This window comes from Pseudophryne corroboree, chromosome 3, assembly GCF_028390025.1.
Source record: "Pseudophryne corroboree isolate aPseCor3 chromosome 3, aPseCor3.hap2, whole genome shotgun sequence".
Lineage (NCBI taxonomy): Eukaryota > Metazoa > Chordata > Amphibia > Anura > Myobatrachidae > Pseudophryne > Pseudophryne corroboree.
The window spans coordinates 27,516,605-27,529,997 of record NC_086446.1 but is presented as its reverse complement, the minus strand read 5'-3'; the positions used below and the strand labels follow the sequence as shown (position 1 = coordinate 27,529,997).

Sequence of the window (13,393 nt, the reverse complement as noted above, 5' to 3'; positions counted from 1 at the left end):
CCTCTGCCTCTCATACCCAAGATACTGAGAATAATAAGAAGGCGAGGAGTGAGAACTATTGTCGTGGCTCCGGATTGGCCAAGAAGAGCTTGGTACCCGGAACTTCAAGAGATGCTTGCAGAGGACCCTTGGCCTCTGCTGCTCAGACAAGACCTGCTGCAGCAGGGACACTGTCTGTTCCAAGACTTACCGCGGCTGCGTTTGACGGCATGGCGGTTGAACGCCGGATCCTAAAGGAAAAAGGCATTCCGGAGGAAGTCATCCCTACCCTGATCAAAGCCAGGAAGGATGTCACCGCAAAGCATTATCACCGCATTTGGCGGAAGTATGTTGCTTGGTGTGATGCCAAGAAGGCCCCAACGGAGGAATTTCAACTGGGTCGATTCCTACATTTCCTGCAAGCAGGTGTGACTTTGGGCCTCAAATTGGAGTCCATAAAAGTCCAGATCTCGGCCCTGTCGATTTTCTTCCAGAAAGAACTGGCTTCACTGCCTGAAGTTCAGACTTTTGTCAAGGGAGTTCTGCATATTCAGCCTCCTTTTGTGCCCCCAGTGGCACCTTGGGATCTTAATGTGGTCTTGGAGTTTCTAAAATCACATTGGTTTGAGCCACTTAAGACTGTGGATTTAAAATATCTCACGTGGAAAGTGGTTATGTTGTTGGCTCTGGCTTCGGCCAGACGTGTGTCAGAATTGGCGGCTTTGTCCTGTAAAAGCCCCTATCTGATTTTCCATATGGATAGGGCAGAGTTGAGGACTCGTCCTCACTTTCTCCCGAAGGTGGTATCAGCTTTTCACTTGAACCAACCTATTGTGGTGCCTGCGGCTACTAGGGACTTGGAGGATTTCAAGTTTCTGGACGTAGTCAGGGCCCTGAAAATTTATGTTTCCAGGACGGCTGGAGTCAGGAAAACTGACTCGCTGTTTATCCTGTATGCACCCAACAAGCTGGGTGCTCCTGCTTCTAAGCAGACTATCGCGCGCTGGATCTGTAGCACTATTCAGCTGGCGCATTCTGCGGTAGGACTGCCGCAGCCTAAATCAGTAAAAGCCCATTCCACAAGGAAGGTGGGCTCATCTTGGGCGGCTGCCCGAGGGGTCTCGGCTTTACAACTTTGCCGAGCTGCTACTTGGTCAGGGGCAAACACGTTTGCAAAATTCTATAAATTTGATACCCTGGCTGAGGAGGACCTGGAGTTCTCTCATTCGGTGCTGCAGAGTCATCCGCACTCTCCCGCCCGTTTGGGAGCTTTGGTATAATCCCCATGGTCCTTACGGAGTCCCCAGCATCCACTAGGACGTTAGAGAAAATAAGAATTTACTCACCGGTAATTCTATTTCTCGTAGTTCGTAGTGGATGCTGGGCGCCCATCCCAAGTGCGGATTGTCTGCAATACTTGTAAATAGTTATTGTTACACAAATCGGGTTGTTATTGCGAGCCATCTGTTCAGAGGCTCCATTGTTCTCATACTGTTAACCGGGGTTCCTATCACGAGTTATATGGTGTGATTGGTGTGGCTGGTATGAGTCTTACCCGGGATTCAAAATCCTTCCTTATTGTGTCAGCTCTTCCGGACACAGTGTCCTAACTGAGGCTTGGAGGAGGGTCATAGGGGGAGGAGCCAGTGCACACCAGGTAGTCCTAAATCTTTCTCAGAGTGCCCAGTCTCCTGCGGAGCCGGTCTAATCCCCATGGTCCTTACGGAGTCCCCAGCATCCACTACGGACTACGAGAAATAGAATTACCGGTAAGTAAATTCTTATTTTTCCGCCCAGCGCAGAATCTTGGTGGCTTCCGCCATTGCCACTCTGTTCCTTGTTCCGCCTTGGTGGTTTACATGAGCAGAACAAAATGTAAGTTGCTCAAATCAATTAGGAAGTACAATTCAGGTGCATGAAAGGGAGGGGGTAGTCTGGCTAGAAATACATTGGGGAAAAACCCCTGGTGTCCCCCAGCACACCGAGCTGTACCTGTACCAAGACATGAAAGACTATATATATATATATATATATATATATAAACATATAATAGAAATCCAGAGGTCTTAGTTACATACAGTTTGCAAACGTATGATAAGCCACCAGGCCCCGACAAGACTCCTCTGATGCTGGTGGTCCCTAACTCTAGGTCTGGGCCCGTGGTGCAGGACCCCCCAAACCGGCAAAGGCCAGCTAGCGTACCCCGGCCAGGGGTGACTAGTTAGAGATTTAATGCCAGGGCCGCAGGGACCAATATAAAAGTGTCCCCGGCTGTGGCATTATCTCTCTGACTAGTGGAGCCCGGTGCTGGTGTGAAAAAGATCATCAGAAAATTTTTTTAAATTGTGAAAGAGAATTTAAAAATTTTACAACAGGACAGTTTATTAACATCAGTGATCACAGTAGATCCTCAGATTATTTTCAAGAAGAATCACAATTTAAAAAACATGTTAGCCCCGAGCATGTTGAAGAAACCCCCTAGGGAGAAGAGTGAATCAACCTCTTCAGTTTGGTTAGGTCAACCAGCCACAGGTTGTTTCAAATGTGGGAAGAGTAGGTGCCTTACATGTGGTTATATGTTGAAATCTAGTCAAATAGAATCGTATTCAACAAAAGAGAAATTCACCATAAGAGAATTTGTCAACTGTGACACCAAATATTGCATTTACGTACTGCAGTGCCCTTGTGGTCTACAGTACGTAGGTAGAACCACCCGTACACTGAAAACAAGATTTAGAGAACATCATCTGAATATACTGAAGGGTTTCATTAAACACAGTGTATCCTACCATTTTCTTAAAGAACATCAAAGTAACCCTGTAGGACTCAGGGTCATGGGGGGGTCATCATGTCAGGAGGACCGATAGAGGGGGAGATCGGTTTCGAAACTTGTGCAAAAAAGAAGCTCTGCGGATTTTTCGGCTGAATACATTATCACCTCAGGGATTGAATGAAAGTATAGAATTTTAATCATTCCCCTAGAGCAGGGCTGGCCAAACCGGTCCTCGAGATCTACCAACAGTTCATGTTTTCCAGGTCTCCTGGAGATCTGTAGAATTGTCAGTTAGGAATGAATGCAGCACATCTTAATTAGCAATGACTACACCTGTGCAGCAGCTAGGTGGCCTGGAAAATGTGAACTGTTGGTAGATCTCGAGGACCGGTTTGGCCAGCCCTGCCCTAGAGTGTTCTTCACTGTGAAAGTGGGCAATTTATTGCCATCTTGTAAGCAATATGTTTATGCACATGATAGGGTTAATTAGCGGGTTATGAGGTCACATAGTGACTATCATTATCATATTTCATTAAAAGTGTCATTTTGCACATTTTAGAATGTAGAGGGTAATCACAAACATATCTACTAGTTTTAACAGGGGGTGGTGTGTGTGTGTGTGTGGGGGGGGGGGGGGGGGAATTATCGAGGCTAAGACTAATACATCATATACCATATTGAATTTAGGGGGGGGGGGGGGGGAGCGTAAATGCCGTGGAATAAGAATACATTAGTTAGGGTGACAATTTAATAAAGATATCCTTTAGTAGGACACTAGAGAGTTCTAGCAGTATAGGGTTAATTTATGATATGGACACCCATAGGGGGTATGAAAGAAGTGATTACCATATATGGCAATCTAGTCATCCATTAAGCTCGAGGTATGATAGTTTGGATGATTTGGGATTATAGTTGAATAACCATAAAGTATATAAGTGAACAATCTGAATCGTATTGATAAGGTTTGATATCCTTCTGGATTTATAGAGAGTAGAGGATAGAGGAGTTGTAGATTAACCGACTGTGAAGGGATAGGTCTAGAGTTCAGTCCGTAGAGTGGGGAGATATGATTTATTTGATTTTGTGCATTTTTATTAATGTCCTATAGGAATGTATATTGATTTTTATTAAATTAGGAACCAAATGATATACAAGTTCTTAAAAATATGTACCACAATATATTTATATAATATTAAGATGATGGAAGTACACTCTATATAGGTAGGATAGAGAGCAAATAACATTGAGAAATATTGATGGAGTAATGGTAGTGTAATGGTATATGAAGGATGAGCTAGCTGGTTCGATTCGCTGTTAGGATGGAAACATTTTTTTATTTTCAATAACAATTAGAATTATTTTTATATGTTCACTATCTCTATTAATTATTATGGAAGAATTTTCTATGTACCGTATATACTCGATTATAAGCCGACTTTTTCAGCACGTTTTTTTTGTGCTGAAAAAGCCACCTCGGCTTATAATCAAGTCAGCGTTGAGGGACACGGAGAGCGCAGCGCGCGGCTCTCCTGTGTCCCTCCTGCATCTCCAGCAGCAGCGGCGTCTGAGTGGTAAAGGAAGAGCACGAACCGGCACTTCCTTTAACACACGCCGCTGCCGCGCGAGATGCAGGAGGGACACAGGAGAGCCGTGCGCTGCGCTCTCAGTGTCCCTCATTCAGAAGACAGCGCGGGAGCGACGGAGGGTAAGTATCTAGCACTGTTGGGCATATCTGGCACTGTGGGGCATATCTGGCACTGTGGGGCATATCAGGCACATCTGACACTGTGGGGCATATCAGGCACTGTGGGGCATATCTGGCACTGTGGGGCATATCAGGCACATCTGGCACTGTGGGGCATATCTGGCACTGTGGGGCATATCAGGCACTGTGGGGCATATCAGGCACATCTGGCACTGTGGGGCATATCTGGCACTGTGGGGCATATCAGGCACATCTGGCACTGTGGGGCATATCAGGCACATCTGGCACTGTGGGGCATATCTGGCACTGTGGGGCATATCAGGCACTGTGGGGCATATCAGGCACATCTGACACTGTGGGGCATATCAGGCACTGTGGGGCATATCAGGCACATCTGGCACTGTGGGGCATATCTGGCACTGTGGGGCATATCAGGCACTGTGGGGCATATCAGGCACATCTGGCACTGTGCGGCATATCAGGCACTGTGGGGCATATCAGGCACTGTGGGGCATATCAGGCACTGTGGGGCATATCAGGCACATCTGACACTGTGGGGCATATCAGGCACTGTGGGGCATATCAGGCACTGTGGGGCATATCAGGCACATCTGGCACTGTGGGGCACATCAGGCACTGTGGGGCATATCAGGCACATCTGACACTGTGGGGCATATCAGGCACAGTGGGGCATATCGGGCACATCTGGCACTGTGGGGCATATCTGGCACTGTGGGGCATATCAGGCACATCTGGCACTGTGGGGCATATCTGGCACTGTGCGCATATCAGGCACTGTGCGCATATCAGGCACTGTGGGGCATATCAGGCACTGTGGGGCATATCAGGCACATCTGGCACTGTGGGGCATATCTGGCACTGGGGCATATCTGGCACTGTGGGGCATATCAGGCACATCTGGCACTGTGGGGCACATCTGGCATATCTGGCACTGTGGGGCATATCTGGCACTGTGGGGCATATCTGGCACATCTGGCACTGTGGGGGCATATCTGGCACTGTGGGGGCATATCTGGTAGTATGAGGGCATATCTGGCACTGATGGCTGTGTACGGCTAGAGCTGCATTTCCCACCCTAGGCTTATACTCGAGTCAATAATTTTTTCCAGTTTTTTTGGGGAAAAGTAGGTGCCTCGGCTTATATTCGGGTCGACTTATACTCGAGTATATACGGTATGTTAGCGGAGATTAGAGACAGAGCGGAATTGTTTGAAATCATTCTTTGATAAAGCCCCCGTGGGAGGAGCGAAACGCGTCAGTAGTTTTGGATTTGGACCCCTGCTTGAATTGAACCCGTACTTTATATCAACTCTTAATCCTCCGTTGCCGTTAAGTATTATTGCCGGGAGGAAAGAAGCCGCCCAGCGGTGCCTGCAAACGGCACGTAGAGGTGTGGATCCGGGGAGCATAGCAGCCGCACATAATACATCAGGGCAGCCGCCAGTTTAGGTGCCGCTCTCCCTACAGCCAGAAACCACTGTGGTAGTTATTGGGATCCTCGCTCTGCTGACTGCATAGCCTCACGTAAGATTCTGCTGGGAACGGCTCTCACACAGCCAAATGTGTTATATTGGATGGTTACATTTGTGAAAGAACTATGATATAAAGTAACAAATTGCGGATACTGAATCATTATACGGGTTCTAATGGCAGCTGCTACGAGTTGACCATTGACTTTTTATATGGACTGAGTGTTATATTTACAGAGACAGTCTATCTTATTCTGTGCACAGATCATGCTTAAGTCCACCTCCTTTTAGTGTAGAACGAAAAATATATATTTACTCTTTTATTCAAAGGTTATTAGAGATATTAAGACCGGTCTTGCTTTTTATGGTGGTATTTCTTAATTTACGAATAAAAAATCTGTATTATACTAAATAAATAGAAGTTTTGATATTATTGTCAGCCATATCATATATTTCTCTATCGTCCTAGTGGATGCTGGGGTTCCTGAAAGGACCATGGGGAATAGCGGCTCCGCAGGAGACAGGGCACAAAAGTTAAGCTTTAGGATCAGGTGGTGTGCACTGGCTCCTCCCCCTATGACCCTCCTCCAAGCCTCAGTTAGGTTTTTGTGCCCGGCCGAGAAGGGTGCAATCTAGGTGGCTCTCCTAAAGAGCTGCTTAGAAAAGTTTAGTTTTAGGTTTTTTATTTTACAGTGAGTCCTGCTGGCAACAGGATCACTGCATCGAGGGACTTAGGGGAGAAGAAGTGAACTCACCTGCGTGCAGGATGGATTGGCTTCTTAGGCTACTGGACATTAGCTCCAGAGGGACGATCACAGGTACAGCCTGGATGGGTCACCGGAGCCGCGCCGCCGGCCCCCTTGCAGATGCCGAAAAGAGAAGAGGTCCAGAAATCGGCGGCAGAAGACTCTTCAGTCTTAAGGTAGCGCACAGCACTGCAGCTGTGCGCCATTGCTCTCAGCACACTTCACACGGCAGTCACTGAGGGTGCAGGGCGCTGGGGGGGGGGGGGCGCCCTGGGCAGCAATGGAAACCTGTTATTTGGCAAAAAATACCTCACATATAGCCTCCGGGGGCTATATGGAGATATTTAACCCCTGCCAGAATCCGTTGAAGAGTGGGAGACGAGCCCGCCGAAAAAGGGGCGGGGCCTATCTCCTCAGCACACAGCGCAATTTTCCCTCACAGAAAGGCTGGAGGGAAGGCTCCCAGGCTCTCCCCTGCACTACACTACAGAAACAGGGTTAAAACAGAGAGGGGGGGGCACTAATTTGGCGTTAGAAATATATATAAAGATGCTATAAGGGAAAACACTTATATAAGGTTGTCCCTATATAATTATAGCGTTTTTGATGTGTGCTGGCAAACTCTCCCTCTGTCTCTCCAAAGGGCTAGTGGGTCCTGTCCTCTATCAGAGCATTCCCTGTGTGTGTGCTGGTGTGTCGGTACGTGTGTGTCGACATGTATGAGGACGATGTTGGTGAGGAGGCGGAGCAATTGCCTGTAATGGTGATGTCACTCTCTAGGGAGTCGACACCGGAATGGATGGCTTATTTAGGGAATTACGTGATAATGTCAACACGCTGCAAGGTCGGTTGACGACATGAGACGGCCGACGAACAATTAGTACCCGTCCAGACGTCTCAAAAACACCGTCAGGGGTTTAAAACGACCGTTTACCTTAGTCGGTCGACACAGACACTGACACGGACACTGAATCCAGTGTCGACGGTGAATAAACAAACGTATTCCTCATTAGGGCCACACGTTAAGGGCAATGAAGGAGGTGTTACATATTTCTGATACTACAAGTACCACAAAGATGGGTATTATGTGGGAGTGAAAAAACTACCGTAGTTTTTCCTGAATCAGATAAAATAAAATGAAGTGTGTGATGAGGCGTGGGTTTACCCCGATAGCAAATATTGGCGTTATACCTTTTCCCGCCAGAAGTTAGGGCGCGTTGGGAAACACCCCTTAGGGTGGATAAGGCGCTCACACGCTTATCATGTGGCGTTACCGTCTCCAGATACGGCCGCCCTCAAGGAGCCAGCTGATATGAAGCTGGAGTAATATCCTAAAAAGTATATACACACATACGGTGGTTATACTGCGACCAGCGATCGCCTCAGCCTGGAAATGCAGTGCTGGGTTGGCTTGGTCGGATTCCCTGACTGAAAATATTTTAGTGATATAGAGCATTTAATAGGATGCAGTCTATATATATATATATATGCGAGATGCACAGAGGGATATTTGCACTCTGGCATCAAGATAAGTGCGTTGTCCATATCTGCCAGAAGATGTTATGGACACGACAGTGGTCAGGTGATGCAGATCCCATACGGCACATGAAAGTATGGTCGTATAAAGGAGAGGAGGTACTTGGGGTCGGTCCATCGGACCTGGGGGCCACGGCAACAGCTGGGAAAGCCAACCTTTTTACCCCAAGTCACATCTCAGCAGAAAAAGACACTGTCTTTTCAGCCTCAATCCTTCCGTTCCCATAAGGGCATGCGGGCAAAAGGCCAGTCATATCTGCCCAGACATAGAGGAAAGGGAAGTAGACTGCAGACGGCAGCCCCTTTCCAGGAACAGAAGCCCTCCACCGAGTCTGCCAAGTCCTCAGCAGGACGCTGGGGCCGTGCAAGCTGACTCAGGTGAGGTGGGGGGTCGTCTCAAGAGTCTCAGCGTGCAGTGGGATCACTCGCAAGTTGACCCCTAGATCGTACAAAGTATTATCCCAGGGGTACAGTTTGGAGATTCGAGACATCTCTCCTCGCAGGTTCCTGAAGTCTGCTTTACCAAAGGCTCCCTCCGACAGGGAGGCAGTATTGGAAAAATTCACAAGCTGTATTTCCAGCAGGTGATAATCAAAGTACCCCTCCTACAATCAAGGAAAAGGGTATTAGTCTTCCACACTATATTGTGTTACTGAAGCCAGACGGCTTGGTGAGACATATTCTAAATCTGAAATCTTTGAACACTTACATACAAAGGTTCAAATCAAGATGGAGTCACTCAGAACAGTGATAGCGAACCGGAAAAAAGGGGACTATATGGTGTCCCTGGACATCAAAGATTACCTCCATGCCCAAATTTGCCCTTCTCAACAAGGGTACCTATGGTTCGTGGTACAGAACTGTCAATATCAGTTTCTGACGCTGCCGTTGAATTATCCACGGCACCCCGGGCCTTTACCAAGGTAATGGCCGAAAAGATGATTCTCTTCAAAGAAAAGGGCATCTTAATTATCCCTTACTTGGACGATATCCTGAAAAGGGAAAGGTCCAGAGAACAGTTGGAGGTCGGAATAGCACTATCTAAAGTAGTTCTACGACAGCACGAGTGGATTCTAAATATTCCAAAAGTCGCAGCGTTTTTCCGACGATACGTCTGCTGTTCCTAGGAATGATTCTGGGCATAGTCCAGAAAAAGGTGTTTCTCCTGGAGGAGAAAGCCAGGGAGCTATCCGAACTAGTCTGAAACCTCCTAAAACCAGGCCAAGTATCAGTGCATCAATGCACAGGAGTCCTGGGAAAAATGGTGGCTTCTTACGAAGCAATTCCATTCGGCAGATCTCACGCAAAAAATTTTCAAGGGGATTTGCTGGACGAATGGTCCGGTTCGCATCTTCAGATGCATCAGCAGATAATCCTGTCTCCAAGGACAAGGGTGTCTCTTCTGTGGGGGATGCAGAGTGCTCATCTTCTAGAGGACAGCACATTCAGCATTCAGGACTGTGTTCTGGTGACCACGGATGCCAGCCTGAGAGGCTGGGAAGCAGTCACACAGGGAAGAAATTTCCAAGGAGTGTGGTCAAGTCTGGGGACTTTTCTCCACATGAATATACTGGAGCTAAGAGCAATTTACAATACTCTGAGCCTAGGAAGACCTCTGCTTCAAAGTCAGTCGGTGCTGATCTGGTCGGACATCATCATGGCAGTCGCCCACGTAAACAGACGGGGCGGCACAAGAAGCAGGAGGGCAATGACAGCAAGAACTTTTCGCTGAGCGAAAAATCATGTGATAACACTGTCAGCAGTGTTCATTCCGGGAGTGGAAAACTGAATTTCCTCAGCAAGAATGAATTCCACTCGGAAAAGTGGGAACTTCATCTGGAAGTTTCCACATGATTGTAAACCGTTGGGAAAGACCAAAGGTGGTCATAAGATGGCGTCCCACCTGAAGCGCCAGGTCAAGAGACCCTCAGGCAATAGCTGGGTCGCTCTGGTAACACCGTGGGTGTACCAGTCGGGTATGTGTTCCCTCCCCTGCCTCTCATACCCAGGGTATTGAGAATTATAGGAGGGAGAGGAGTAAGAATTATACTCGTGGCTCCGGTTTGGCCAAGAAGGACTTGGTAACCGGAACTTCAAGAGATAAGAAGGGTCTTGATTCAGCAAGAATCATGTCTGTTCCAAGACTTACCGCAGCTGCGTTGACGCAGGGGCGGGTGAACGCCGGATCCTAAGGGAAAAAGGCATTCCGGAAGAGGTCATCCCTACCCTGGTCAGAGCCAGGAAGGAGGTGACCGCACAACATTATCACAGTTTAGGTGAAAATATGTTCCATGGTGTGAGGTCAGGAAGGCTTCACGGAAGAATTTCAACTAGGTTAATTCCTATATTTCCTGCAAACAGGAGTGTCTATGGGCCTCAAATTGGGGTCCATTAAGGTTCAAATTTCGGCCTGTCGATTTTCTTCCAGAAAGAATTGGCTTCAGTTCCTGAAGTCCAGAAGTTTGTCAAGGGAGTACTGCATATACAACCCCTTTTGATGTCTCCAGTGGCACTGGGGGATCTCAACGTAGTTTTGGGGATTCCAAAAATCACATTGGTTTAAACCACTCAAATCTGTGGATTTGATATATCTCACATGGAACATGCGGTTGGTCCTGGCCTCGGCCAGGCGAGTGTCAAAATTGGCGGCTTTGTCTCACAAAGCCATATCTGATTGTCCATTCGGACAGAGCAAAGCTGCGGACTCGTCCCCAGTTTATCCCTAAGGTGGTGTCAGCGTTTCACCTGAACCAGCTTATTGTGGTACCTGCGGCTACTAGGGACTTGGAGGACTCCAAGTTGCTGGATGTTGTCAGGGCCCTGAAAATATAGTTTTCCAGGTCGGCTGGAGTCAGGAAATCTGACTTGCTGTTTTATCCTGTATGCACCCAACAAGCTGGGTGCCCCTGCTTCTAAGCAGACTATTGCTTGTTGGATTTGTAGTACAATTCAGCTTGCACATTCTGTGGCAGGCTTGCCACAGCCAAAAATATGTAAATGCCCATTCCACAAGGAAGGTGGGCTCAGCTTGGGCGGCTGCCCGAGGGGGTCTCGGCTTTACAACTTTGCCGAGCGGCTACGTGGTCGGGGGAGAACACGTTTGTAAAATCCTACAAATTTGATACCCTGGCTAAGGAGGACCTGGAGTTCTCTCATTCGGTGCTGCAGAGTCATCCGCACTCTCCCGCCCGTTTGGGAGCTTTGGTATAATCCCCATGGTCCTTTCAGGAACCCCAGCATCCACTAGGACGATAGAGAAAATAAGAATTTACTTACCGATAATTCTATTTCTCGGAGTCCGTAGTGGATGCTGGGCGCCCATCCCAAGTGCGGATTATCTGCAATACTTGTACATAGTTATTGTTAACTAAATCGGGTTATTGTTGTAGTGAGCCATCTTTCAGAGGCTCCTCTGTTCTCATACTGTTAACTGGGTTCAGATCACAGGTTGTACAGTGTGATTGGTGTGGCTGGTATGAGTCTTACCCGGGATTCAAAATCCTTCCTTATTATGTACGCTCGTCCGGGCACAGTATCCTAACTGAGGCTTGGAGGAGGGTCATAGGGGGAGGAGCCAGTGCACACCACCTGATCCTAAAGCTTAACTTTTGTGCCCTGTCTCCTGCGGAGCCGCTATTCCCCATGGTCCTTTCAGGAACCCCAGCATCCACTACGGACTCCGAGAAATAGAATTATCGGTAAGTAAATTCTTATTATCTTCTAATTTAGCGCAGGAGAGTAATTATTTTTGTTTGCGGTTTATTGCACCAGTTGTTTCTGGTGCATATAGATTGACCTGCTAACCCCAGGTCATAAACCCTCCTGCGGCTGATTTATATCAGTACTAATTATGAAGTAATTTTAAATTTTACTAGCGCCTGGTTTAAGTGTGTGTTCTTGTAACACTGTCCCAGTGTCCTGTAGGAAGCACAGCACTGGCAGTCAGGCGGTTCTACAGAGGAGGATTTTCCCCAGCAGTCCTAGAAACAGCTCAGCTCAATCTGTGATGGCCGCTGGTCAGGAGTGAGGGAGAGATATGCAGCTCCAGGGCGGTAACATTGCAGAAATGGCACCTTGAGGCTGGGGAGGGGCCTCATGTCCAACCTGCACCCCCTGCTGGCATCCCCTTCGGGTACAGCTGGCTAAAAACGGGGTTAATATAGAGAAGAAAAAAAACCCTGACCTGTGACCATGAACGTCCCTGGTGGCTAGTGGAGAGGCTGCCCAGTAATCAGTGTCCACGCCAACGCGCGCGCGGCCCACCTCCCTGGATCGCGGTAAAGTGTGGGCACAGAAGCCCCTTACCTCCCCCTTGTCAGTGGCCTCGCAATCCGGGAGGTCGGCGTGTGTGCGACTGACCTGTGAGAGGAAATCCGGAACCTCCGCTGCTGTGACCCGGCAACCAGGGCGCGGGAGTATACAGAGCCGCTGAGGGTGATGGAGCTGCACGCAGGGAAGTCTGTCTGACTATTCTTGCTGCAGCTCAGTAGTATTCCGACAAGAATCTTTTTCTTCAAAATGAAGCTCTAAATAGGCTGCCTGAGGCAGCCCCCTGTAAAGTGCCTGCTTACTGCATTGGCACCAACTTACAAACTGAGCTCCTGTGCATGGAGGCGGAGTGATATAGGAGGCGGTGCTATGCATCTTGGGAAGAAGGTCAAAGATTTGAGCATGTTGGTGCGTCGGATCAAGATCCTACTCTACACCCCAATGTTAATCCTGGTGGAGCCCAGTGTACCCCGCAGCAGAATGTGATTATCAGGTGACATTTGTATATAGGAGGCTCACATACCTGCTCTCCCCTCTACAATACATGACAGTCTCCTCTTACCCAGTGATGTGAGGGGCCGGTGATTCTCCATCATCACCTCCTTGTACAGATCCCTGTGTTCATCTATATACTCCCCCTCCTGCATGGAGAGATAGACAGTGACATCCTCACACCTTATAGGAACCTGACACACAATGATACAGTCATCACCTAGACACATCGCCTGGTGTTACTGTATAATGTCCCATTCCCAGCAGTCACCTCTCCAGTCATCACCCAGACACGTCCCCTGGTGTTACTGTATAATGTCCCATTCCCAGCAGCTCCCTCTCCAGTCATCACCCAGACACATCCCCTGGTGTTACTGTATAATGTCCCATTCCCAGCAGCTCC

The 13,393-nt window shown here is 48.1% G+C and overlaps 1 protein-coding gene across 1 annotated transcript in view; it reads right to left on the bottom strand.

Annotated features, from left to right (window-relative positions):
* LOC135054582 (gastrula zinc finger protein XlCGF57.1-like) overlaps positions 1-13,122 on the bottom strand; it is a 134,167-nt gene extending 121,045 nt beyond the window's left edge. The window contains exon 1 of the mRNA XM_063957742.1: positions 13,061-13,122. Within this exon, the coding sequence (XP_063813812.1) occupies positions 13,061-13,094 (34 nt within the window). The 5' untranslated portion in view covers positions 13,095-13,122. The remainder of the gene's footprint in view (positions 1-13,060) is intronic.
* Between the last annotated feature and the right edge of the window lie 271 nt (positions 13,123-13,393).